The 27,982-nt window shown below is 40.0% G+C and overlaps 1 protein-coding gene across 42 annotated transcripts in view; it reads left to right on the top strand.

Annotated features, from left to right (window-relative positions):
* Positions 1 to 27,982, top strand: part of Ubap2l (ubiquitin associated protein 2 like) — a 53,990-nt gene that overhangs the window by 15,844 nt on the left and 10,164 nt on the right. For 24 of the 42 annotated variants that reach the window (XM_036189570.1, XM_036189569.1, XM_036189566.1 and 21 more), the window contains exons 9-22: positions 3,651 to 3,703; positions 5,392 to 5,477; positions 8,814 to 8,985; positions 14,109 to 14,307; positions 15,758 to 16,035; positions 16,200 to 16,372; positions 17,830 to 18,019; positions 18,668 to 18,722; positions 20,384 to 20,558; positions 20,870 to 20,945; positions 22,277 to 22,472; positions 22,556 to 22,644; positions 25,576 to 25,629; positions 27,889 to 27,970. In XM_036189570.1, coding sequence (XP_036045463.1) covers positions 3,651 to 3,703; positions 5,392 to 5,477; positions 8,814 to 8,985; positions 14,109 to 14,307; positions 15,758 to 16,035; positions 16,200 to 16,372; positions 17,830 to 18,019; positions 18,668 to 18,722; positions 20,384 to 20,558; positions 20,870 to 20,945; positions 22,277 to 22,472; positions 22,556 to 22,644; positions 25,576 to 25,629; positions 27,889 to 27,970 — 1,878 coding nt within the window. Of the gene's footprint in view, positions 1 to 940; positions 1,001 to 3,650; positions 3,704 to 5,391; positions 5,478 to 8,813; positions 8,986 to 14,108; positions 14,320 to 15,757; positions 16,036 to 16,199; positions 16,373 to 17,829; positions 18,020 to 18,667; positions 18,723 to 20,383; positions 20,559 to 20,869; positions 20,946 to 22,276; positions 22,473 to 22,555; positions 22,645 to 25,575; positions 25,630 to 27,888; positions 27,971 to 27,982 lie in introns of all 42 variants that reach the window. The other 18 variants (XM_036189546.1, XM_036189556.1, XM_036189537.1 and 15 more) reach the window with 3 other exon arrangements.

The following is a 27,982-nucleotide window of genomic DNA, read 5'->3' as shown; positions in this document are numbered from 1 at the left end:
TGGTAAACTATAATATGCTGTTTTAATGAGAGCAGCCCCAGAATCTTAAGAGTGTTTTGGTCCTGAGGATTGAACCGAGGCCGTGTGCATGCTAAGCAAGAGCTTAAAGTGCTTTCTTTTTTGTGATACCATCTAACTTCCTGTCTGAGCTGGCACATTAGAGCTTGTGGGTTTTCCTCTTATGAAGAGGTCTGGCCCTGTGATGGTGGCACATGCCATTAGACCCAGCACTTGGGAGGGGAGCAGAGGCAGGTGGAGTTTGAGGCCAGCCTCCTTTACAAAGGGTGTTCCATGCAGACAGGGCTATACAGAGAACCCTATCTCAAAAAGAAAAGCAAAATAGGTCTGGGTTTAACAGAGGATTGAATTTTAGGCTTGTTGACATGTTATCATTCTGATTTTACTCTGTGTGTTTGTGTGTGTGTGTGTGTGTGTGTGTGTGTGTGTGTGTGTGTGTCTCTCTCTCTCTCTCTATGTGTCGGGGTCAAGGGGAGGTGATTTCCAGTCTTTAACCAGAGGTAGGGAGAGGTGATTCCCAATCTTTATCCGTAGCTGTCTTAAAATAAGAAGCTGGTTGGAAAATAAGGACTGTTGTAATGATTAGAAAAGAGCACATTTTCGAAGTCTGGAGTCACAAATCAATTATGCGGGCTAGAATGAAATGATAGATAATGCCACTGTCATCTTGGTGTGAAAGGATTGGTGGTAGCTTTGTAAGCTCCTGTTGTCAACTTCATGATGTAACATACCTTTATGCATGATTTCTTTTATGTTTTCATAGAGCAAACTTCAAATTCCTTTTTTTAATTTAAGAAATAATTCAAACCTACCCTTAAAATATCCACAGGTACAATGGGGATTGTGTATTGGGGGCAGATGTTCTCATTCACAAGCAAAATTTCACTGGTTGTTTTTTCTTTTCTTTTCTTTTTTGTTTCAGGACTTGATTTCATTGGGGTTGAGGGGTCAAATTATCCCCGAAAATTTGAGACTGCTCCTGGTATGATACATCCAGGCGCCTAATTGCCCCGGATATTTTTAAGATTTTTATGAACTGAAATATCTGTGGATATGTCATTTTTCTGTCTTTTCTATTTTTTTCTTCCTGCCTTTGCCTTTCATCTTTTGTGCCCACTTTTCCCTCTCCAAAATATATTCATTTACATTGACCAAGCTTTGTGCTGTGGGTATGCTAGCCCTAATCTTTGTAGAACATTTCCATCTTACTGTTCCTGGCTTCCTTATCCATGACCATCCTTCCAGTACAGGAAGCATCAAGCCCAAGTATTCATACACTTTCCTATCACAGTTCAAGTCACCAAAGTGCAGAAAGAAAACTCTTACACAAAGAGACCAAGTTAGGTAACTTTATGGTTAGTTCTAACTCCAAGATTATATTAAGTGCTAACTCATTTGGGTTTCCATTTAGCCAGGATGATCAATGTGGGGAAAGAAAAGAACCATAAGAGTGAGAAGATAAGATTTGTGATTTGTATTTCCCTATAAAAGACAGTTTCCATTATTAAATGTTTTCATATTTTTAGATTTTTTTTGTAGATATTAGAATATTTCTTTTTACCTTTTTTCCCTTTAATGAGGTAGGACTTTACTGTGTAGACTAGATTGGTCTCAAACTCGTGTGTGTGTGTGTGTGTGTGTGTGTGTGTGTGTGTGTGTGTGTACACAAGATCATGTCTATCTGCATGTGTATATGCATGCACATGAAACGTGGAGGTCAGTGTTGCGTATTTTCTTCATTCTGTTGCCGTCTTGTTCTCTGACTGCACCTGAAGCTCCCCAATTCAGATAGACTAGATGGTCCAACAAGCTCTAGTGAGTCTCCTCTTCCTGCCTTCCTGGTGCTGGCATTAGTCTCATGTCATTGTGCTTGGTTTTGTTTTTGTGCTGCTAAGCAGCCATGCTCCCATTGAACCAAATGCCAACCCTGTACCCAATTTCTATGTGGATGCTGGGAATTGAACTCAGGCTATTACGCTTCCATCGAAAGACTGTCTTCTGAGCCATCTTTCCTTGCCCCACATACTCAAGTTTTGAATATTTTTGCCTCACCTTGAAAGTACTAGGAGTAGATAGACTCAGCCATTTGTTAATTCTTTCATTTTCACTTGTAAATTTTTATCTTATTGAGATAAGGTCTCACTATGCAACCTGGGCTGGCCTGGAATTTGCTATGTAGAATAGGCCACCCTGGAACTTAAAAAGATTCTCAGCCTCCTGAGTTCTGGGATTGAAGGAATATGCTACCATGCCCAGCAATCACTTGTTAATTCTTATAGAGGCTTTTTTTAGATAGGCTTCAAGACTTCATGTATTCTGGGTTCTAGAATTTAAAAAAAAAAAAAAAATTAGGACAGGTTCTAGTTTCTGTTATAGATAAATTCTTACACTAGTCTTATGATACATTCTTTTTCAGATTATATGTATGTATGAGACAAAAATTGTGAGGATTGTGTTAGAATGGATAAAGCTCTTGCTGTCCAAGCATGCTAAATGGAGTTTGGATTCCTAGCACCTACTTAAAAGTCAGGTTGATGTAGAGGCCTGCATATAACTCAGAACTTGGGAGGAACATATGGGATCCCCAGTGCAAATTGGCAGCCCAACTAAACGAGATCAGCTTCAGGTTAAGCCAGAAACCTTGCCTCAGTAAAACAAAGTGATAGAGGAAGATATCTGAAATCAACTTCTAGCTTCCACATTGATCTGAAAACCTACCAGCACCCGTGATCATGCATGCCTCACACACACACATACGCAAAGGTGCCAGGTAAAAGAGTTGTTTGATGGTGCATAGAAATTTTCTGTGTAAATTGTTCCAGCTTAAAAGAAAAGGAAAATGTACAATGAGCTTGGCAGGACAAATTCTATCTTCTCTATAAGTAGGATTAGGAAAATAGCTGTTGTACATATTTGGTTTTAATTTTGTCTTGTATCTCCAAAAGGAGCAAGTCTACACAGAGTTACCTATAGTTACCTTTTTTAAACCAGTAAGACTTAAGAACCCAACTTGTCCTGATTATGTTGTTTTTGTTCATTTCTAGTAGCAAATAAGTATTTTTTGTCTGTCTTCTGTTCATCTTGCAAACCTACTCATTCCCCTTTCACTATACATATGCAGCTTTTTATAGTTCTCTACCACTAGGTTCATTTCTTTTCAGAATACCTTGAGGTTTTTGTTGTTGTTGTTTTTATACAAATAAATAGATGTAGCTTGCATGTTATGCTTTGAATTAGTTGCAACCATCTCATTAAGTAACCGTTAAGACAAATCCGAGGTCCTTAAAGATACTGCATGGCATTTGAATCTTGGTGGGAAGGAGGTAGGAAAGGGTTTTAGATGTGTGTGTGTATGTTTATATTATGTCCTTTTATCTGTCTCTTCCATTCCTATTACAGCTCTGTAACCCAACTGAAAGGGGCTATGAAATCATAATCTTATTAAAGCCTTTTTACTTTGGTGTTTGTAAATAGTCTTTCCCTACCTCTAAAGTCAACAAATTCTTTCTGATTGCTAATTCTAATCATACTATTGCTTGTCAAAATGTTAATATAGGAGTGTTATCTGAACATGTTTTATAATGACAATTTTATTTTGCCTTTTTTTTTTTTTTTTTTTTTTAAATTCCTAGGTGCATGGAGAACTGCAACAGAAGAGTGGGGAACTGAAGATTGGAATGAAGATGTAGGTATTCCTGGTCTGTTCCTTATCTAATGTATTCTATCCCTAAGTTATGTTTAGGGATAGAAAATGGATATATTTCTACCTTTCAAAATGCACTGCTAAGATTCTGACCTAAAACTTTTACATCCAAAATAGTGTTCTGAGCCAGAACATTTCTCATATGTTATATGAAGGAGACTGGGCATGGACAGGACTCTGGAACCACACTATGGAAAGGGCAAGTTCAGGTGTGTAAGTCCAATACCTGATTCTCAGATTGACCCAGAAAGATAGAGTGGTTGGGTAAGGCTATACACAATGGAATTAGGACTGGGAACAAGCTAAGAAGTAGAATGCTTGCATAGTATGTGTGAGATCTTGCATTCAAATCCCATCACTGCAAAAAAATTATTTTTAGTTAGACAGAAAGTAGGTACTACATTGAGTAACAGCTGTTAATGGCATAGAACTCTACTTGGAGCCGGTGTATTATTTGGTATTAAGTCCTATAATGAATTGGTAGTGGATTCAGAGAAAGTTATGGTACCTAAGCTTCAAGCATATAATCCAGTTGGCTATGAAGCTTTTATTTACCTGATGCTTAATTCTGCAATTGAAATGACTATCCAGTTGGCTATCTGCCATCTTGACTCACCTTGGAAAATTCATAGATGAGTGGTTTGTAAAGAATTTTCCTCAGTTTTGCCTAAGCAAAAAAATTTTACTTTTCCTGGTCACAAACTGAATTGTGGTTTTCAATGATTATAGATAAACTTACTTTAATATTTTAAATCTGCTTTCCTTTATATAGGTAGGTAAAATAGCTTTGTCAAATTGTTTTGATTTTCAGTCTTAGGTTTCTAAAATTCCAGTGTTAACAGCATCAAAGGGTAATGATTTTCTTTTTTTGATTTTTCGAGACAAGGTTTCTCTGTGTAGCCATAGCTGTCCAGGAACTCGCTCTGTAAACCAGGCTTGCTTGAATTCACAGAGATCTGCCTGCCTTTATAGCTGAGCTAAACTGCTCTGTGAATATGAACAAGTTCTACTTTCTGAAATTTGGTTTATGTTAGTAAGAATTATATTTGGGAAACTGGGTTTTCTCTTAATTAGAGAAGAGATTTTAAATAATTAAAAGAAACCTAAGTCAACTCTTATTTAAGAGGAGGAGTTATCCCTGTAATTGATGACCTCATAAGATGCCTTAGAAGTGTAATGTAGTCAATATTAATGCAAAAGTTGACTATAGTTAAAATTCCTGAAAACACATTACTTGACCAATATTTGGACCTGAACTTCTTAATAGCCAGGAATTAAAGTTATTTCTTTCTTCATCTTGCTCATGCTTTTCCTTTCATTGAGAGAGAAAAATGGTGGAAGATAAATGTAATTTGGGTAGAGGTAGGATTTGGGATTTGTAATGTGAAAATATTTCCTTAATACATATGACTAGCACAGAGATATCCCTCCTGTGAATTAAGTGTGTATATGATATGACTCTATTATGTTATTGCATTCCTTCCTTCTATTATTTGCTTGTATAAAACTGTCAAGCACTCTTGATATCAACCCATTCAGGATTCATCAGGGTAGATAGTTTGTTTCATAGTGTTTTTCCCTTTTTCTTGGTATTGAATTTACCTTACCTGTGGCGAATTTCTCTCTTTAACCTCTCTAACACCAGAAGTAACCGATTCCTCCCTTTGCAGCTTTCTGAGACCAAGATCTTTACTGCCTCTAATGTGTCTTCGGTGCCTCTGCCTGCGGAGAATGTGACAATCACTGCTGGTCAGAGGCAAGTGTGTAATAAAATTAAGTACCTTTTAAAAACACATAGGTTCCTTTTGATTGAGGGATTTAAAACAGTTTTTAGTGTACTAAATAGAAGTTCATATGCAGTAGTATCAAATTTTGTTCATCCCTAAAATAGTTAATTTTATCTTTATGCGCGTATGCCACATGTATAGGTGCTTGTAGATGCCAGAAGTGGGTATCAGATCTATAGGGGAGCCTATAGCTGGAGCTATAAGTGGTTTTGAGCTGCAAGATATGGGTGCAGTAACATGAACTTGAGTCCTCTGTAAGAGCATCAGTTGCTCTTACTTAACTACTGAGCCATCTCTTTTTTGTTTGTTTGTTTGTTTTTTGGTTTTGTTTTGTTTTGTTTTTTGGGTTTTTTTTGAGACAGGGTTTCTCTGTGTAGCTTTGCACCTTTCCTGGATCTCGATAGGTAGACCAGGCTGGCCTTGAACTCACAGATCCGCCTGGCTCTGCCTCCCGAGTGCTGGGATTACAGGCGTGCCTCACGAACGCCCGGCGTAAGCCATCTTTATAGCCTCTACCCTAAAATAGTTTTTTTTTTTTTTTAATTTTTATTTATTTATCTATATTTTATGTATGAGTGCTCTACATGTATGCCTGCATGACTGAAGAAGGCATCAAATCCTCTTACAGAGGATGGTTGTGAGCCACCATGTGGTTGCTGGGTATTGAACTCAGGTCCTCGAGTCCTCTGGAAAAGCAGCCAGTGCTCTTAACCATTGAGCCCTCTCTCGAGCCCCCCTAAAATAGTTTTTTAATTACATAGGTCAGTCTTGTAACCAGCATTGAATATGTAACTTGTTTTGACCTAAGCTAGGGAAATAAGAGCTAAGGAAATTTGTTTTTAAATGTGCTTTTGAATTTTGCAACTCTGTTTATAATAATGATCTTTATCTCTCAGTTCATTAAGAACAATCCAACCTCTGTATTTGTGGGTTCTGCATCCATGTACTCAACCACCCATAGTTTGAAAATACTAAGATGTCTAGGCATGGTGGTGCATGCCTTCAATCCTAGTACTTGGGAGGCAGAGGTAGGCAGAGGTCTGAGTTTAAAACCATCCTGGTCCACAGAGGGAGTTCTAGGACAGTTAGGACTACATAGAGAAACCCTGTCTCCAAAACTGCAACAACAACAAAACAGTATAACAGGGCTGGAGAGAGAGATGGCTCATTGGTTACAAGCACTTGAGGGCCTGGATTCAATTCCCAGCACCCACATGAAAATTCTAGTTCCAGGGGATCTGAAGCCCTCTCTGGCTTCTGTGGGCACCAGGTCTATGGTGTAAAGACATACTTGCGACAAAATGTCAATACATGTAAGTGAAATGAATTAATTAAAAAAGAGAGAAGTATAAGAGGAATAGGATGTTAGGAATGTCTTCTGAATCGGGATTCTTATTAGTCTTAACAATAAAAACCCAGAGTTTTAGGGGGCTGGAGAGATGGCTCACAGGTTAAGAGCACTGACTGCTCTTCCAGAGGTCCTGAGTTCAATTCCCAGCAACCACATGGTGGCTCCCAACCATCTGTAATGAGATCTGGTGCCCTCTTCTGGCCTGCAGGCATACATGCTGTATACATAATAAACAAATCTTTTAAAAAACAAAACAACAACAACAAAAAAAACAACCCAGAGTTAAATATCGAGGGTGGGAACTGAAAGATCAGAGAAGCAGAGCAACAGACACTAGAAACTTTTTACCTCTGTGAATCCTCAGACCAAATGAGGGTCAAGGTCCTGTCTCCACTTCCCTAGTGTTTATTTGTCAGAACAAAAACAAAATACCACATGACTGTCATCACCAGAAGTAATACTGTATTTTTTTCTGTAACCAAATGTATGTATTCATGTTATTATTCCTAACAATTGTGCAAGTCTATGTTCAGTGCTCAGCAGTTTCAGTTTGTATCTAGCCAGAGTTGATAATAGACCAAAAAACTGAGATGAACTCCCTTTAAGACTGCCCTACCTCTGAGTCTCAGTAGTCTACCTGCCAATTACAAACTCAGAGGTTCCCATGGTCTTCCTCAGGTTTGATAATTCACTGTAATGAGTCAACTCACTAAAACTCAGTAAAAAAATTTTTTTTTTTTTTTTTTTTTTTTTACTTATTACTGAGTTGTTATAATCTCAGAAATAGCCAAATGCAGAAATACTACACAGGGCAGTGAAAGAGAGAATGAGTGTGTATACTTACTTGTGTGTGTCTGTGTGTCTAGTGGGGCAAATAAGCATTTCATATTTTCTTCAGGCTTCTAGAAGCTCTCTTCATTTTTGACGGTTTTTTAAAAATTTTTTTCAAGACAAGGTTTCTCTGTGTAGCTTTGGTGCCGGTCCTGGATCGCTCTGTAGACCAGGCTGGCCTTGAACTCAAAGAGATCCACCTGTCTCTTCCTCCCAAGTGCTGGGATTAAAGGTGTTTAGGTAATGTAAGCAGAATTTGCTAAACCAGTTGCCATTGGTATTTTACTTAATGGCTCATTCTCCTCCCTTGGACATGGGTAGAACTGGGAGAAGCTGAATAGTTTGTTTTTCAGTTTTGTTTTCTAGTGATCACACCTATCCTTACACTACGCCCTATCCTGAGTCACTACTTTAGAAAGAAGCTTCTTATATCCAAGGATAGAATCTTGATTTTTTTTTTTTTTCTTCTTTCTTTTTTTTGAGCCAAGGTTTCTCTGTGTAGCTTTGACTGTCCTGGAACTTGCTCTGTAGACCAGGCAACTGGGAGTGCAATTACGTTGTTTATACACTTAGGCGTACAGCACTGAGGCTGGTCTACCACAGGGACTTCCTTTAATTTGTCACCTTTGGTTAATTGAAAATGCTGAGTGAAGTGAAGCACTGGAGTTCGGAGTTCGAGGCCAGCTAGAGCTACATAATGAGACCTAATCTAAACAAAACAACAACAATAAAAACTCAGCTAACTATATCATGGTCCATACTTATAATCCCAGAATTTGGGATATTGAGGCAGGAGAATCATAAATACGAGACAAGCCTTGGCTACATAGTGACCCTGTTTCAAAAGGAGAAAAAAAAACCCCAAATTTGCTATTTCATTAAGTTAAATTAATGCTATCATCAAATTAAATATTTAACTATTGTTATTGGAAGCATCAGTAGGATTTCCCTGAATGCTGTAGTGGCTCTTATACCTCAGTTATTTTGGTTAACATAACATATTATGAGACTGTAGCATCAAAAAATACCCTTCATGTTGATGTAACCATGGTCCAAGTTACGTGCAAGGAATGTTAGAACAATCAGTCCTTATTCATAAAGATCACTTTCTCTCCCAAACTAGAATTGACCTTGCTGTTCTGTTGGGGAAGACACCATCTTCAATGGAGAATGATTCATCTAATCTGGATCCATCTCAGGCTCCTTCCCTGGCCCAGCCTCTGGTGTTCAGTAATTCGAAGCAGAATGCCATATCACAGCCTGCTTCAGGGAATACATTTTCTCATCATAGTATGGTAAGTAGGGAGTAAACCATCATACTAACCTTAGCAAATACATACACATAGTCATTCCTTTGTCAAGTACTTTAATATACAGTCTCATTTTGTAGGCCAAGCAGAGATCTGTCAGGGCATTACAAACATGAGCACCATTCACAGTTGCTTGGCTTATTTTCAGTTCTCAGATCATACAGTACTTCATTTCCTAAAATGGAATAAACATTTCGAGCAGAAGTTTCTGGGTTCGTTTGGCTTTTTGAGACAGTCTGAGTAGGCAGGCTGCCCTTAGATTCAGCAGTAGAACTCAGTCATGCTTTCAGTTTATGGTGCTCCTCTTCTCCACAGGTATATCATGTTTCCTTGAGAAAGGGTGCTTTTATAGACAGAAAGGGGCTGGTCAAAATCGAAATAGGCTGGGTGGTGGTGGTGCACACCTTTAATCAGCACTTGGGAGGCAGAGGCAGGTGGATCTCTGAGTTCAAGGCCAACCTGGTGTATATATACATCCAGTTCCAGGACAACCACAACTATATAGAGAAACAATGTCATAGAACCTCACTCTCTCAATAGAGAAGTAAAACAAAAAAAAATACATTGGTTCTTTTGAAGTTATTTTCCTTATGAGATGAGTTGACAGAAGAATAGAAAAGTAACTTAACATGTTCTTTTTCCCCAGAAGGGTTGAGGATAAGGAAGTTGATTATTGTACTACTCAAAATCACCCTACTTAGGAAACTTTGATTCTTTTGATTTTTTTAGGTTGAAGGACAATATAGTTTCAGTTTGAAAATTGGAATTTAGAATAAATTTTTATTTTTGCTGTGATCTGTTTGTATGCATTTTGGATTTGTCCCCAAACAGTGAGCTTTTATAACATTTTCAAAGGTAGCCATCATTTATAGCAGGAAAAAGCCTCTTTGTCTCCTATAAAAAACAGCCTCACAGATAGAGATGATATTGAGTAGTAAGTGTCTAGCTCTAGGAGAACTTGGCTGCACTGTGTTATGGAATGAGATAATATCATTCATTAGATATTTATAGTGCTGAACGCTGTCGTCCTCTTACTCCCTCAAAAGAAAGTCAGTGGTGTTAAACCTCTCAACAACTTTGTATCCTTTTTGCAATCCTCACTAAACAGATAACATTGTAGCCATTTCCAATTTCTAGAAAATCCCCTCATATCTTTACTTACATTATACATTTGTAGACTAGACTTCCAAAAACCTAAGGTCTTTCCAGATCTGACCCTTAGTATATGTATAGTCTCTACTTTGCCTTTAACTGGAAATGTTAGTGTTTGCTTGTCCTATCTTGTTAGACCTTAGAAAAATGAGTAAGGTAATAGATACGTTGATTGTTCTTTGTTTTTGAACCAGCTTCTCTTTATGTAGCTCTGACTGGCCTAAAACTCACTGCCTAGCCCAGATGGATTCGAACTTTGAACTTGAAACAGTTCTGCTTCCTGAAGGCTAGGATTAGAGGCGTGTTCACCATGCCTTCCCTGATTTCTTTTCTTTCATTGTTGCTGTTAAATTTTTACTTACTTACTGTTGCATGGTTGTTTGTTTTGTTTTGTTTTTTGAGACAGAGTTTCTCTGTGTAGCTTTGCGCCTTTCCTGGAACTCACTCTGTAGCCCAGGCTGGCCTCGAAATCACAGAGATCTGCCTGGCTCTGCCTCCGGAGTGCTGGGATTACAGGTGTGCGCCACCACCACCCGGCTTGGCATGGTTTTTAATGACTGACCTCAGACTCAATTGTATAGTGGACGGTGGTCTTTTGTCTGTACCTCCTGGGGAATGGGATTACAGGCACATGCCTGTTTTATATGATGCTGAGGATAAAATCCAGTGCTTGTACATGCTTGGCAAGCAATCTAGCCTCATTATTTTTCATTGAGAATAAATGTTAAAGGATCAATTTTCCTTAAAATTTAATCTTAACTAGGCAGTAGTAGTGCACGCCTTTAGTGTGGGAGGCAGAGGCAGGTGGATCTCTTGAGTTTGAAACCAGCCTGCTATACAGAGTGAGTTCCAGAACTGTCAAGACTATACAGAGAGACCCTATCTTAAAATATAAAACAAAAACAAAACAAAAAATTAATAGATCTTGTATCATAGGCGTTTATTTTCTGTATGTGCTGGTATCTGAAGAGGGCAGAAAATGGAGTGTTAAAAGTACTTAAAACTGGAATTTTTGTTTTTGTTTTTTTTTAAAGGTCTACATACACATACTTCGTTTTTAATTCATTTTTCTTAGACAGTTACCATCTTACAACACACACACAATTTTTATATATATATATATATATATATATATACATACGTACATATACATACACCCCAGGATGATCCTGAACCTCATTTTAAATCCTACTGCCTCTGCTATGAGAGTGCTGTAATTACAGATGTGACACTTGCCAGGCATTCTTCTGTGTTTTTGATGCTTTGTACTTGAATGTTTGATAGAAGGCTGGAGCCATGATTTAGTAGGCAAAGTGCTTGCTACTCTTTCTCAGGATTCAGAGTTCAGTTCATAGCACCTACAATGGGCAACTGACAAGTTCCTGTAACTCCAGCTCCAAGAGTTCAGATGCTCTTTCTTAGCTTCTGTGGACTCCCACAGAGACGGCATTCACTTATGTACAAACGCTTGTAACTAAAATTAAAATAATTATTTTTTTCGGAAGATTTTGATAATTGGTTGTGTGGAGCTATCTCTTTCCCACAGTTTCTTATTTTCAAATACATTTCTGAAGGTTTTTCTAATTAAAAACTGCATTCATTTATTGTGAGTTTGCATGTGCACACATGCCATTGTATCTGTGCGAGCACATGTGGAAATAAGAGAACAACTGTGGCGTCCATGAGAGTCCTGGGGATCAAACTCAAGTCATTAGGCTTGCCACAGTAAGCGCTTACCAGTGGAGCCATCTCAGCAGCCCAACTTCTGACATTTTGCTTGCATAATCTTGAGATAAAGTTGGAAAAAAGTCTTTCCTTGTATGTTAATCATTCATTTAAGCTTTGACAAAACACCTGACTAAATTAACTTAATGGAGGACAATTTTATTTTTTCTTGTCATCTCAGAGGGTTCTGTCAGTGGTTGGTTGGCTTTGCTGTGTGGTTTAGAGAGAATTGTTCAGAATAAATTGTATGAGAACGGGAGAACTGGCTTAGTGGTTAAGAGCACTGACTTCTCTTCCAGAGGACCCAGTTCAATTCCCAGCACCCGAATGGCAGCTCACACCTGTCTGTAACTCCAGTTCTAAGAGATCTGACATACATGCAGGCAAAACAGCAATCAATACACATGGAATAAAAATAGAGTTTAAGAAAAAAAAGGAGCACTATATTATGCATTCATTATACATACAGAAAACAGTCTAAGTCATATGGACTTGTTGATTGTCTACTGTAAAATTTGAGATGGTCCTGTAACTTCCCTTTTTCTTTGCTAGTTAATAACATTCAAATGAGGTTCCAGTTGGTTAGTTTTGTTTTGATTGAGTTTTTCAATGAAAATTGATTTTGTTTTTAAATGTGTTACTAGTATATATCAGTTTACATAGTAGACTTTGACATTTTCATACATATAATTAGTTTTGGTCATATTTGTTTCCTTCCTTGTTCTTGCCCCCTCTTCCTTACCTTCTTCCTTTTTTCTTTGAGGCATGATCTGGCCATACTGGAACTCCCTATGTAGACCTGACAGTCCTGAAACTCACTGAGTTCCTCCTGCTAAGATTAAAGGTGTACCCACCATGCCCAGCCCCCCCTTCTTTGAGACAGGCTCGTTCTCTTTAGCCTGGCTGTGTTGGCACTCACTGTGCTGGTTCTTGATGCCTACTCTGAGTGCCGAGGTCAAAGGCGCGCACCCCCCCCCCCTCGCTTGTCTGGCTCCGTTTCCTTTAACTAGCCCTCTTCTACTCTCGTGTCTTTCCGACCACCCCATTGCAGGGGACTTCTCTGACTAAAACTGACAGCGTGCATGCAGTTCTCCAGAGAACAATTTGATAGGCACATTATATCCTATATTATTACCAAAACGACTGTTCTCCCTCTTTTGCCTTCCTGGGCCACTGGCTCTTGACTAGGTTTATAGTTCCCTTTCTTTTTTTTGAATCCATGTCTCATAGCCCAAGCTGGCCTGAACTCACTGTTATAGCTGAGGTTGACCTTGGACATTTTTGTTTTGTTTTTGAGACGGTCTCATTGTATAGACCTGGCTGGCCTGAAACTCAAGAGATCCTCTTGCCTCTGTTTCCCAAGTGCTGGGATTAAAGCGGCATGTGTCATCATGCCTGAGCACCTTGAACTTCTCATCTTCTGCTTCTTAGCTTGCAAGTGTTAGTATTCCAGGCATGTGCTTGGTTTATGCAGTGCTAGGGTCCAGTTCCAGGTTTTGTGCACTATTCCACCTGACATATATACTTAGGTCACTTACATATTATCTGTTACTTATTGGAGGATTTAGTAAGACAACTCCACGCACTGGTTGATCTGAAAATGTGGAAGTTTGGAATATTCTCCACTTACCAGGTTTATCTCTGCTGATAGAATGGTGGTAATCCTTTTCAGTGGCCTTTATCCATTCATTGTCTAGCTCAAATTGGCTACAAGCCCATTTCCTCTTTCCTCCCAAGTGCTTAATTTTACTGTTTGTATTCTATGAGATGGAGTCTTGCCATGATTTTGAGTACTATGATTTTAGACATGTACCATTATGCTTATCCTTAGATTTATTTTGTAACTGATATATGAACTACTACAATTTTACATAGTGAGGAATAACATGATGTTTGTTTTTTAGTGCTTACAGTGTATCATGAGAGTAATTTTTCCAAAAAGACAAACTCAGAATTTGAATATAAGTATTGTGACAAGAATGTGTGCTCATAACAATGCAGCATATTTGGTCTAGTAGTTTGTTTTTTTTTTTTTTTTTTTTTAGGCAGTGTCTTACTGTTTTGTACAAGGCTGGTCTTAAACTCCTCTTTAGTAGCTGGGACTATAGTTATTTCCTGTCCTTCTTTGCTTGGTAGCCTTCTTTATTTGAACTATGGGCTTTTGGTCTGTCTGTGTGTAAGCTGAGCAAGGACACTCCTGTGAACTCCTCTAATGTCTTGCTGATGTGCAGGTGAGCATGTTGGGCAAAGGATTTGGTGATGTCGGGGAAGCCAAAGGTGGCAGCACAACAGGCTCCCAGTTCTTAGAGCAGTTCAAAACCGCACAGGCCCTGGCCCAGCTGGCAGCTCAACACTCCCAGTCTGGGAGCACCACCACCTCCTCTTGGGATATGGGCTCAACAACACAGTCGCCGTCACTGGTGCAGTACGGTAAGATGATGAGTGAGTGACTTCAGTCTTTTACCCATAAATTTATTATCCAGAAGGTAGCAGGGGACTGGATAATAAATTCTTGGTTTGGGAGTTACATGGAAATAAAAGTTTGAAGCTATATATCATTGAATTTAGCTTTAGTTCTGTGTTTATTGATCTAAGATTTTGAGAGTATTCTCTTTAGATTTTGTGTATTTGTGTGATGACCCTGGCTGGTCTGGAATAGCCTGTGTAGACCAGGCTGGTTGCCAATTCACTGAGATGTCTCTTTCTCTTCTGAGTGTTGGAATTAAAAGCTAGCACCAACAGACCCTCTGTTTTGTTCAGAGGGTTGCCTACCTAACTTGAATCTTACCTCAGCTAAAGGGACCTGATTATATGCAATTTGGGTGGGTAGCTACTGTGGTTTTTATGTGCCATGGTACATGTCTTCGTTTGCTTCTGTTGCTGTGATAAAGAAATGACCAAAAGTAAATTGAGGAAGAGTTTACTTGGTTTACATGTCCTGGTCTTAGTCCATTACTGAGGAATCCAAGGCAGGTACTTGGAAGTTGGAACTAAAACAGAGACCATGGAGAAACACTGCTTACTGGCTTGCTCACCATAGCTTGTTTTGTTTTGTTTTCTTTTCTTTTTTGGTTTTTCTCTTTTCTTTTTTGGTTTTTTGAGACTGTTTCTCTATGAAGTAGTCCTGGCTGTTGTGGAGCTAATTCTGTAGACCAGGCTGGCCTCAAACTGCCTCCTGAGTGCTGGGATTAAAGGTATGCACCACCACCACCACCACCACCACTACCACCACCCGGCTTAGCCTCCTTTTTATATAGCCCTCTCACATCAGTCATTAATCAAGAAAACGTTGGCCAGGTGTGGTGCATGCCTTTAATCTCAGCATCTAGACACAAAGCTGCGTGGATCTTTTTAAGTTCAAAGATAGGCCAGCAAGGTCTACACTGAAAGTTTTTAGGACAGTAAATGCTACAAAGAGACCCAGTCTCGGAAAAAGAGAAGGAAAAAAAAAGAGAGAGAGAAAATGCTGCGGCTGGAGATGTGGCTCAGCAGTTGAGAACAGTGGCTGTTTTTCCAAATGACCTAGGTTTAATTCTAGCACCCACATACTGGCTCACAACAATGGGTTATTGGAGCCCCAGGGTCTCACAGACATACATGCAGACAGAACATCTCATAAAGTAAGTGAAGCCTTTTTGTTTTTAAGAAAATGCCCTTCTGACTTGCCAACAGTCAGTCTAATGGAGCTATTTTCTAAAACTGAGGCTCTTCCCATATAACTCTAGCTTGTGTCAAGAGGCAAGACTCTCTTTGATCTGAGCCATTTTGCTAGCTGGATTCTTGAAACTTGCAGGTCTTCTTCCTGGTACTAGTACACGACAGTAATGTTTCTCTGGGACTTTCATCCCTGGGCTCATGCCTGTTGTGTCTCTTCTTGCAGATTTGAAGAGTGCAAATGATTCCGCAGTGCACAGTCCTTTTACAAAGCGCCAGGCGTTCACCCCGTCCTCAGCCATGATGGAGGTATTCCTTCAGGAAAAGCCACCTGCAGTGGCTACCTCGACAGCTGCACCTCCCCCACCCTCTTCTCCTCTGCCAAGCAAATCCACCTCGGCTCCACAGATGTCTCCGGGGTCTTCAGACAACCAATCCTCCAGCCCTCAGCCGGCTCAGCAGAAACTGAAACAGCAAAAGAAAAAAACCTCCTTGACATCTAAGGTACTTGAGCTTTTCACAGAGATACTGTTTTAAGACAGGGAGGTTATGGGATGTTAGGGTATATACTCTAAGGGTGTGTTTGGAAATTTAAAGTTGAAAAGAATTTTTTATTCTACAAAAAGATTGTATTAAACAGTTACTTTCCCTCCCCCTCTTCTTTGTAGATTCCTGCTCTGGCTGTGGAGATGCCTGGCTCAGCAGATATCTCAGGGCTAAATCTGCAGTTTGGGGCATTGCAGTTTGGGTCAGAGCCTGTCCTTTCTGATTATGAGTCCACCCCCACCACGAGCGCCTCATCAAGCCAGGCTCCTAGTAGCCTGTATACCAGCACGGCCAGGTAGAGGAATCATCACCCAGAAGACCTCTTTTGGTAGCTTAGTTTTGTGCTTATTTCTTCACCTCTGGAGAGACCGACCACATCTCTTTGACTGGATAAAAGTAGTCAATCATAGCATTCTGTTGTGCGCTTCTGAAGAAATACACTGCTACTAGGATTATCTATGACTTTAAACATTTAGATAAATGCTATTTGGATACTTCTAGAATTTACAAACTCAGGTTTTTTTATGGGCGCACACATGTACACACACACCTGGAGGCTAGACATCAGGTCTCTTTCTCAGTCATTCCCCACTTCATTTTCTGAATCAAATCTCTCACTGAACCTGGAGTTCAATAGACCAATTTGGCAGGCCTATAAGCTCCAGGAAATTGCCTGTATCTATTTCCCCAGTGTCCTGAGATTAGAGATGTCTCTTCCCATCTTTTGTGTGGGTGTTCAAGATCAGATCAGCCTTGGTTGTTGCACACCTAATGTCGTACTAACTGAGCCATCACCCTAGCGCTTCCAGCTTTGTTGCTTTTGAATGATATGATAACAGAACCTCTAACATAGAACCTTGGCATATGCCACAGTGAAAAGTGCTTCATTTCAGGCCTTTGCTATGGGACTGTGTCTGTGAAAAGTAAAAATATGAACTCAGGAAGCATTAATTTCAAATTGTAAATAATCATAAAACCTTTTCTATCTCCTCTAGCAGTAATCAAGGAAAGCCATCTTACACACAAATAATCTTAGAGGAATTTGAGAGGAACAAACAATTTTTCCTTAATCCTTGGAATTTAAAAACACAAATATCTGGCTTTAGTCTAGATTAGTTCAATTGAGTCATAATTGTCACTGATTCATGTGAAGATTTTATTTAAAAACTTTCTCTGGGGCCAGGCAGTGGTGGCACTTTTAATCCTAGCACTCGGGAGGCAGAGCCAAGAGGACCTTTGTGAGTTCAAGGCCAGCCTGGTCTACAGAGTGAGATCCAGGAAAGGCGCAAAGCTATGCAGAGAAACCCTATCTCGAAAAACCAAAAAAACCTATCAGGGCTACCTAGTGACATCCTACCCCCAAAAGGGGTCTGGAGAAATAGTCTAGTGGTTAAGCTCACTTGTTGATCATATAGAGGACCTGGGTTTAATTTTCAACATCCACATGTTAGTTTATAATCAAAACCCCAGTTCCAGGATGCACATGACATGCATATGAGCAAAACACTGATAAACATAAAATGATTGTTTTTCCCCCCTCTGAAAAATTCTACCAGTAATCTTTGATAAAGTTTCAGGAGATCCTAGAACTCAAAATTTCCTAAAATGAGATTGATCCAAAGATGGAGTGCCTGAGTTTGGAAATTAATTTACTTATTCTCTGTCTCTTTCTAGTTTCCTCTTAATTGAAATAATTTTATTCCAATAGAAGATTTTTACCATTTCCTAAGGTTTTTCTTTTCATTCCCACAGTGAGTCTTCATCTACAGTTTCATCTAACCAGAGTCAGGAGTCTGGCTATCAGAGTGGCCCAATTCAGTCAACAACTTATACCTCCCAAAATAATGCTCAGGGCCCTCTATATGAACAGAGATCCACACAGACGCGGCGGTATCCCAGCTCCATCTCTTCATCACCCCAAAAGGACCTGACTCAGGCTAAGGTAGTAGCTTAATGATTCCCTGGGCCTTGGTTAGCAAAGTAGTGGGTAAAAGTCCCTTGAATATTGTTTCACTTTTCTGGAAATGGTGCTACAAAATCTTGGAGGTGCTGACTGAGATGCTGACAAAAGCACATTTCTGTGATTGGTAAACTAGAAGTTCCTTTCAGCAAGAGTGGAGGAGACTCAAGAGCCAGAACATTTCTCTTTGCAATAAAGATTTGTTGGTTATAGCAAAAACTGTCTCAAATACCTGTCCTTTTCTCATAGAAGATCTGATTGCTAGACTTCAGGTTGCATATATATTAGTAAATCTACCTTACTCTGGTGAAAAGGATAGCATATACCAAAGGTGGTGTGGCGTACCTGTCCAGCAGGATAGGTCTTTAGGATTGTTGGATTTTAAATATTGAGTAGGGGGAGTGGCTGTGTGCATATGAGTGCTGGTGCCCTAGGAAGCCAAAGGTATTGGAACCCCTGGATCTCGAGTTACAGGTGGTTGTAAGCTGTCCATCTTGTGCGCTGGGAACTGAGCTCAGGTACTCAGTTATCTTTCCAGTTTCCCCAATATATATTTGACCAAAATTAAACTAAGTGACAGATAACATCTCTTTTACAAGTTTGTCTGTTCTTGCTCATTTCTTGCTCCAGAATGGTTTCAGTTCTGTGCAGGCCACGCAGTTGCAGACCACGCAATCTGTTGAAGGTGAGTGTTTTCCAGGCTTTTTAGTGATTTTCCTCAATGCTGATATGGGTGCGGTTTTTCTTTGTTTTTTTGTTTTCTTCTGTTTTGTTTTTTTTGGAAGACGGGACCCTGCTGTGTAGACCATGCTGGCCTTTTAACACTTCTCCTAAGTGCTAGGATTAAAGATGTGTGCCACTGCACCCAGTATTGTTTTGTTTTTGTGTGTGTGTGTGTGTGTGTGTGTGTGTGTGTGTTGCTGGCATGTGTATATGTGCACCATGTATGTTCCTGGTGCCATAAGATGCCAGAAGAGAACATCGGATGCCCTGGACCTGATAGTGCAGAAAGTTGTAAGCTGCCATGTGGCTGTTAGCAGTTGAACCTGGGTACTCAGGATGAGTAGCCCTTGTTAACCTCTGAGCCATTCATTTCTTGAGTCCCTTATTTAATTTATGAAGAATCTTGCTGTAACACAAACTGTTCTTGAATACTTCTGCTTCAGCCTTGTAAGTGCTGGTATCATAGCTTTCAATTTCTCTGAATTTTTTAGTGTTATTTTATGTGTATGGGTGTTTGCCTGTATGACTGTGCACCAGGTATGTGCCTGGTGCCTGTGAAGGTCAGAAGAGGTTGTCAGATTCCCTGGAACTGGTTGCAGATACCATGTGGTTTTTGGAAATAGAACCTTGGATCAGCTGCAAGAATTTAGTGCTCTTAACTGCTGAACCATCTCTCTAGCCCCATATCTTTGTTTCTTTTCCTTTTTTGCTGGCCTCAAACTCACAGAAATCCATCTGCCTCTGTCTCCCAAGTGCTGGGATTGAAGGCGTGCACCACCACCACCACTTGGCTTAATATTTACTTTATGTGCATTGGTGTTTTGCCTGCATTTACGTCTGTGTGAAGATGCTAGATTCCCCGGTACTGGAGTTACATACATGCCATGTGGGTGCTGGGAATTGAGCCCATATCCTCTGGAAGAGTAGCCTTTGCTTTTAACTGCTGATCCATCTCTCCACCCTGCCATCTTTGGGTTTTTGAAACATATTTTTCACTCTGTAGCCTTAGCTAGCTTCAAAATCATAGTGATTGTTCTGTGTTGGCCTGCCATGAGCTAGATTATACGCATGAGCCACCATACACAGTGAGTTCTGTGGGGTTTTTTGTTTTTGTTTTTGTATTTTTAATCTAGGTTTAATTTTATTAACTTCTGAGTGTGTTGTGTGTACAAGCATGCACATGCCATTGCACTCTTAGATTCCAGGGAACAACTTTTAGGAATCTTCTTTTTCTCAAGTTCCACTGGGATCCCGGAATCAAACTCAGGCCATCAGATGGTTTATGTGTTGCTAGGAATAGTACCCAGTGCCTGATTTGATTTATGATAAGCAAGCACTCTACTACTGAGCTCTCTCTCCACCCCAGAGATTTTGGTTAGTTTTTTTGTTTTGTTTTGGCTTTTGTTTTTTTCCTTCCTTCCTTCCTTAAAAATGGTAATTGATTTCCTTCACTGGGCAAATGAAGTTTGTGTTGTTAAATGCCTGAAATTAAAAAGAGTTGTCCTTACTGAATAACCTCCCCTCCCTCTTCTTTTTTCTCCCGAGTAGTTGAGAACTGTAGTTTTTCTATACTCATAGACAGTTCCTGTTTTTTGATGAAGGGAAATCTTTTCTTATTTCTAGGTGCTACAGGCTCTGCTGTGAAATCTGACTCACCTTCCACTTCTAGTATACCCTCTCTCAATGAAACAGTACCTGCAGCTTCCTTACTGACGACAGCCAATCAGCATTCATCCTCCTTAAGTGGCTTGAGCCACAGTGAGGAAATTCCAAATACCACCACCACACAACACAGCAGGTGATTTGGAGTGAGAATCGAGGTTGGGTTGTGAGTTTCAGTAACCGAGCTTGCTATTGTGTTTTGTTAAGTGGTATCTTAACCACTACTTGTCAGAGACCACATTAGCCCTACTTGTGGGAAGTAAAGACAAATGAGACTTACTTTCTCCTTTTAGCATCTGCTCTTGTTGTGATTGTTCACAGCCCTGGAAACTGGCCATTGTACATGTCAATATGGTTTCAGTCTTTTTGGGGTGTGGGTAATGATTCTTAATTGGAGCTCTAGGCCAACCATACCATTGTGTTAATGGAACCTTTCCCCCATTATAGTGCGTTATCTACACAGCAGAATACCCTTTCTTCATCATCAACATCTTCTGGGCGTACTTCGACATCGACTCTTTTAGTAAGTATGATGCTTGAGAAAAAGTGTAGTTCGTGGACTTAAATTTCTAACCCTGAGATTGTCACTAGAGGAAGATACGTATTTTTTTGTTTTTTGTTTGTTTTCCCTCTCTTGAGTCAGGTGTTGCTATGTAGCCTAAATTCATAGGTAGTTGGTCTTGCCTCTGCCTCCCTAGTGTTGAGATTACAGGCTTGCATTTAACACACCTGGCTCACCGAGTAGGGAGTGCTAGAAATTTTCTTCATGATTTAACTGAGGTTGTAGAAAAAGGTGTAAAAGAATATTGAAGCTAAAAGAGTCGGAAAGTTTTGCACTTATGGAACATGACTAAAAGTCTCAGCTTTTTCCTTTTCACTGAAGATAGGTAGGGGCTTTGTGTTGTCTCAAGTGCAGAAGAACATACATGTCTTTAAAAATGGAGGTATACTCACAGCCAGTGGTGACATACGCCTTTAATTCCAGCACTCCGGTGGCAGAGGCAGGCAGATCTCTGCATTCAAGGCCAGCCTGGTCTGCAGAGAGAGTTTCAGGATAGCCAGGGCTACATAGAGAATCCCCACCCCACCCAACCCCACTCCACCCTTTTTTTTTTTTTTAAAGTGTGGAATTTTTAAGGTGTGGATGTGTAGTTTAGTGTTAAGAATACATCATTAACACATAAGGCCCCATGTTAAATTCCTAGAACTATAATGGGAAAAAGAGAAAAAAAGCCAGCAACAGAATAACATATCTTTTCACTGGTAGAACAGTGCTTAACCTGGGAAATACTAAATATAAGTCTTTGAAGCAGGACATCTTTATCAAAGTGGTATACAGATGAGAACTCATGGTTAAGGACTTACTTTATGGTTGTAATTCTCTTTTGTGTGGAATTAAGCTAGAGTTACTTTGGGAATGGTATTTAGGAAAGGTATGAGGGCTAAAGCTTTCTTAGGAGTCTCCCAAATTACACAATCCCAGTATTAAGTAAGAGCCAGTACTTTCTTCTAGCAAATGAGTTAGTCTTGTAAGTTGAACTAGTGAAACAAAGTGTGGAAAGAAGGCTGTGATAGGCTTTAGTTCTAAGCCTTATCCCCTTACTAGCTGATGTTGTTGGCCCCTATGGAGTTCATGTCCCCACCTTTGCTGTTTTTCTGAACAGGATGATGGTCGTTGGGCAATTGCAGGGAACAAGTAGCTAGAGATTTTTCGTCTAGTCTTGACAGAGGGAATCCTGGTACCCTACGTTGGCTTTTTTAATTGCAAATTTGATTATAAGATCATAGATTGCTTGTCTTTCCTACCTGTTGCTAATGTTGTTTTCTTCTATCTTCTACTGCTCCCCTTTGAAGCACACAAGTGTGGAGAGTGAAGCGAATCTCCATTCTTCCTCCAGCACTTTCTCTACCACAGCCAGCACTGTCTCTGCACCTGCCCCAGTGGTCAGTGTCTCCTCCAGTCTGAACAGTGGCAGTAGTCTAGGACTTAGCCTGGGCAGCAACTCTACTGCCACAGCCTCAACTCGAAGCTCAGTTGCTACAACTTCAGGTAGCTTTACATAGGTGGGTGGCATTTCCTCTGGGATGGAGGAGGTAATCAATTGTGTGACAACAAAAAATGTTCTCTTTCAGGAAAAGCTCCGCCCAACCTTCCTCCTGGAGTCCCGCCATTGTTGCCTAATCCGTATATTATGGCTCCAGGGCTGTTACATGCCTACCCGGTAAGTGGGACTGAAGGATCTTCTCTACAAAGCAAGAATGCTGTGACTATTCTTTGTAGCTCTGGCTTCAGATAGAAGACAATAATTAAAGCAGAATAAATGAATGGTACCCACATATAGGCAAACAGGTTTTTAGTGTGTGTGTATGTGTGTGTACACCTGTGTGTGTATACCTGCTGTGTGTGTGCTAAGATCACAGGAAGTTGGAATCTGTTCCCTCCTTTTCACCTGTATGCAGGTTCAAGTTAAGCTTGCATGGTTGAATTGCAAGCACCTTAACTTGCTAAGCTATATCACTAGCCAAAAAAAATTAATAGGGTTTGTGTGTTTGTTTTCTTTTATGTATCTGGGGGTTTTGTTTACATGTACATCTATACACCACAACATGCCTGGTGTCTGTGGAGGCCAGTATTAGATCCCCTGGAACTCGAGTTACAGACAGCTATAAGTACCCCTATAAGAGTAAAACCTGTGGCCAGGCAGTGGTGACACACACCTTTAGTCCCAGCACTCAGGAGGCAGAGCCAGGTGGATATCTGTGAGTTCAAGGCTAGCCTGGTTTACAGAGCGAGATCCAGGACAGGCACCAAAACTACATGGAGAAATTCTGTCTCAAACAAAACAAAACAAAACAAAAAAACCCACAAAAACCAGCCAGGCAGTGTTGGCACATGACTTTAATCCCAGCACTTGGGAGGCAGAGGCAGGCGGATCTCTGAGTTTGAGGCCAACCTGAACTACAGAGTGAGTTCCAGGAAAGGCGCAAAGCTACACAGAGAAACCCTGTCTCGAACCCCCTGCCCCCCCCCAAAAAAAAGAAAAAGAATAAAACCTGGGTCCTTTGGATGAGCCGTCAGTACCCTTAATTTCTGAGCTACCTCTCCTTCAAATATAATAATTTTTATAGAGGAAGGACTAAACTTAGACAAGTTACTTTGCCAAGTATTTGTTTTGTGTGAATATGATTTCTGGATTTTGAGCATCAACAGCCAGAATGTGTAGTATATATTATTTCATATAATGCTATTGTTTCTCTACCTCTGTAGTTCTTTGCTTTCTTTGACCTATTTAGAACTCAAATCTAGAACTACCTGAAAATAAGTGACAATAGTAATATTTTATTTGGTATGTCTTCTATCACCTTTAAATATTCAATAACCAATAAGATGGGAAATATTTATAAAAATTCTGTTTAAAAACACCTGTTTTTGCTGGGTATGTTTACGCACGCCTTTAATCCTAGCACTTGGGAGTCAGAGGCAGGTGGATCTCTGAGTTCAAGGCCAGCCTGGTCTACAGAGCTAATTCTAGGACAGCCAGAGCTACATAGTGAGACCCTATCTCAAAATAAATAAAATTAAAAAAAAAAAAAACAAAACCCACCTATTCTTGGGCCAGGTGTGGTGTCATGTGCGTTTATTCCCAGCACTACAGAGACAGAGGCAAGTGGATCTCTGAGTTCTAGGCCAGCCAGCACTAAACAATTATCTCAAAACAACAAACAAAGCCACCTACCTATTCCTATCTTAGTGATGAAGTTTAGATAATAGATTATATACCCAAGTAGCACTCTTAAACTTTTTTTCTTTTGAGTTAGTGTCTCACTATGTAGTTGTCCTGGAATTCCTGTAGATCTGTCTCTGTTTCCTGAGCGTTGGGTTTAAAGGCATGGACCTCCAGGCTTGACTGCATTTTTGTTTTATCATTTGTTTTAGTAACATTAATTGGAAATTTCATACATTAATATAATGTAATTTGATCATACCACCCTTCCGTTCTATATCTCTCCATTTTATAATTTTCATGCCTTCTTAAACTCCCCTTTTCCCAACACTTCCCCCTTCCTTCTTAAATGTCTTTTTTCACATTGTATACATTTTTTAAAAGATTTATTTATTCACGTATTTTTATGTACATGAATGCTCTATTTTGATGTATGCTTACATGACAGAAGAGGGCGTCAGATGTCATTATCAATGGTTGTGAGCTACCATGTTGTTGCTGGGATTTGAACTCATAACCTCTAGAAGGGCAGCCAGTGCTCCTGACTGCTGAGCCATCTCTCCTGTCTGTACATTGCATACTTTTTAAAACCTTTTTTAGGGTGTATGAATGTTTTGCTTGCATTTATGTATGTGCACCATGCAGAGATAGATACCTATGGAGGTCAGAAGAGAGCATGGGGTCCCTTATAACTAGAGTTACTCATAGAAAGGTGCTGTGATCTGAACTCAGATCCTCTGCAATAAGTGCTCTTATTTACTGAACCATCTGTGCAGTCCCACATTGCATACTTTAAATATATATATACTAAAAATATATATAAGTAATTTTATTGTATGTGAATGAGTGTTTTGCCTAGGTGTATGTATGTGAACTGTGTGTGTACTTGGTTCTTCTGGAGCCCCAAAAAAGGGTATTGGATTCCCTGGAACTGGAGTTACACACCTTGTGGGTGCTGGGACTCAAATCTGGGTCCTCTGGAAGGGTAGCCAATGCTCTTAACTGTTGATCCATTCCTCTATTCCCCGTATTGCATACTTTTTTTTTTTTAAACAGATCCTAGACATGGGGAAATAACAATAAAATGTGAGTCCTTTAAGGAAACACAGATTTCAATCCAGGTTTTAAGGTCTACACAAGACAGTGACTGCTCAGTAGAAATTAAAGCCTGCTGTACTTGAATCTACCCATTCTCCCTTACTGGTCCACTAATGTCTGCTTAGTCATTATATATAGTATGTAGTTTAAGGGATACTTCAAGACCTTTCATTGAGTCATTTAATCTCTTTGTTCTTTATTACTTTCCACTGAAGGGAATAAATAATCTGTCATGTTCTAACACTGAGGATCTATGTTATTTGAATTATGTTGCCTTTTGCTACCATCATGACTAGCTCCTATTAATGTTGTTAAATGTCTGTCTTACAGCCACAAGTATATGGTTATGATGATTTACAGATGCTCCAAACAAGATTTCCATTGGTGAGTATGTGGAATTGAAATTTGGAAAACAATTGTAAATTTTTTTTTTTTTTTTTTTTTTTTTTTTTTCGGTTTTTTAGATTGGGTTTCACTGTGTAGCCTTGCCTGTCCTGGAACTTGCTCTGTAGACCAGGCTGGCCTCAGACTCACCCTTTCCCTCCTGAGTGTTGGGATTAAAGGTATGTGCCATCGCAGCCCGGTGAAATCACTACAATTAATGTTAAGATCAGTGTGGCTCTTGCCTGTAACCCAGCACGTGAGAAGTGGTGGCAGGACAGCTAGGAGTTCAAAACTTGCCTTTCGCTCGGCAGTGGTGGCGCTCGCCTTTAACCCTAGCACTCAGGAGGCAGAGGCAGGCAGATCTCTGTGAGTTCGAGGCCAGCCTGGGCTACAGAGTGAGTTCCAGGACAGGCCAAAGTTACACAGAGAAACCCTGTCTCAAAAACAAACAAACAAACAAAAAGTGCCTTTCCTATATAATGAGTTCGAGGCCAGATTGGGCTATATTAGCTCCTTTCTTTCAGAAAGACAAAAGCCAAACAAAATTGATGAACGGATTCTCAGGTGTTCCATCACTGTCATCTATCTAGCTTCTTCTCAGTCTGTCTTTTTTCCCCCATATACTTTATTATATACGTGTGTGTGTGTGTGTGTGTGTGTGTGTGTGTGTGTGTGTGTGTATATATATACATATATATATATATATATGACTCAAAACCCATGCTACAGAGCTGCAGCTCAAAAGGACTAATAAAACTGTTGACATACTTTCTATCAACATCGATTTTCTGTTCTGCTTTTTTAAAAAATTGTTTGAGGCCCTTATGATTGAAACGAGGACTGTATGCATGCTGGGTAGGTACTTTATTGCTGAACTGTATTCCTACTTTTTCATTTGAATATTGGGAGTGTATCTCACTATGTTTTTCAGGCCCCAGACTGCTGGACCTCATATTCTCCTGCCTCAATTTCCTAAGTATCTAGGACTACTGTTATATATCACTACCCCTGACTGGTTTGTTTGTTCATTTGTTGTTGTTTTTTGTGTTTTTGAGTCAAGGTCTTTCTATGTAGTTCTAGCTGGTATTCTGAGTACTAGAACCAAAGTTACTTACCACCACACCCTGGCTTTTTTCCATTTTTTTTGTTTCTCTGTTTCACCTTTTCTTTTTCCCAGAATTCCCAGAATGGTGTACTTTAAGCCTTTACTGTCTTAGGCAGGCAGTTTACAAGAGTAATTGGAATTAATGGGAGCTCTAGTCATCTTATTCCGATGGTTACAATATTTTTAATGTCTTAAGTCTTTTGTTAATGCCAGTGGATCTTGCATTTAGGCAAATACTGTATTTCAGAGCCTTTAGTTTCACTAAATTGCTTGGGCTGGTGTTGAAGACTTGACTTGTGCCTCCAAGTAGTTAGATTACAGTCCTGTATCAACAGGCCCAGCTTTTGTTGTTATTTTGAGACAGAATCTCACTGTGTAGGCTGTGTAGTCCAGTCTGGCCTTGGTGATTGTCCTGCTTCAAATGCTGGAATTACAGGGAGCACCACCACATTCAGTTTTTGTTCTTATTCTGAGACAGTAGGCTGAGTGTGCTAGCACATACCTTCAATCCCAACATTCAGTCTACATAGCCAGGACTATGTAACGTTGCTGGCATAGAACTTGATATGTAGACTAGGCTGGCCTCAAACTCTAGAGAGCCATCTGCCTCTGCTTCCCATGCACCACCTGTTAAGAGTGTATGTGCATCAGGTGCCAGAGGAGGACATTTAGTGTATCTTGTTTCTGTTCCCACCCACCCACACACCCTCTGTGCTAGTGTTCTGGGTGTGTCCGTAACCACACCCATGGCTGTTCACAAGAATGCTGGAAGCCAAAGCAGCATGCACCATTGACCACTGGGCCAATCTCTTCGGCCCCACACTCAGTTAGCACTTCGGCAAGAAGAAGAACCTGTTTTCTCAGAATTAACTAGGAGCATCTGTATAAGATTAGACCTGCTAGACCTGTATAAGATTATTCCTGCTAGACCTTGATGTGCACTCCAACAAGTGACTCTACTGTGACTCTACTCATGGCCAGGCAGGGGGGACAGTATATGCAAGATTAATTGGTATTCGTGTGAGTGCTAACCTGTTTAATCAGTAACTGGGTAAGTTGCAGTATTCAAATATTCTCTTGCTTCCTCTCATCTTGTGATTTTCATGCTGGGGAATGAGTGGAATTTAATCTCTGCTCTTTTATTTTGGTTCTAGGATTACTACAGTATCCCGTTTCCCACACCCACCACTCCACTTACGGGGAGGGATGGTAGCCTGGCCAGCAACCCTTATTCTGGTAGGATTGGGA

This window comes from Onychomys torridus, chromosome 6 (genome assembly GCF_903995425.1).
Source record: "Onychomys torridus chromosome 6, mOncTor1.1, whole genome shotgun sequence".
Lineage (NCBI taxonomy): Eukaryota > Metazoa > Chordata > Mammalia > Rodentia > Cricetidae > Onychomys > Onychomys torridus.
The sequence above is the reverse complement of the archived record's forward strand: the minus strand, read 5'-3'. Positions and strand labels throughout refer to the sequence as shown.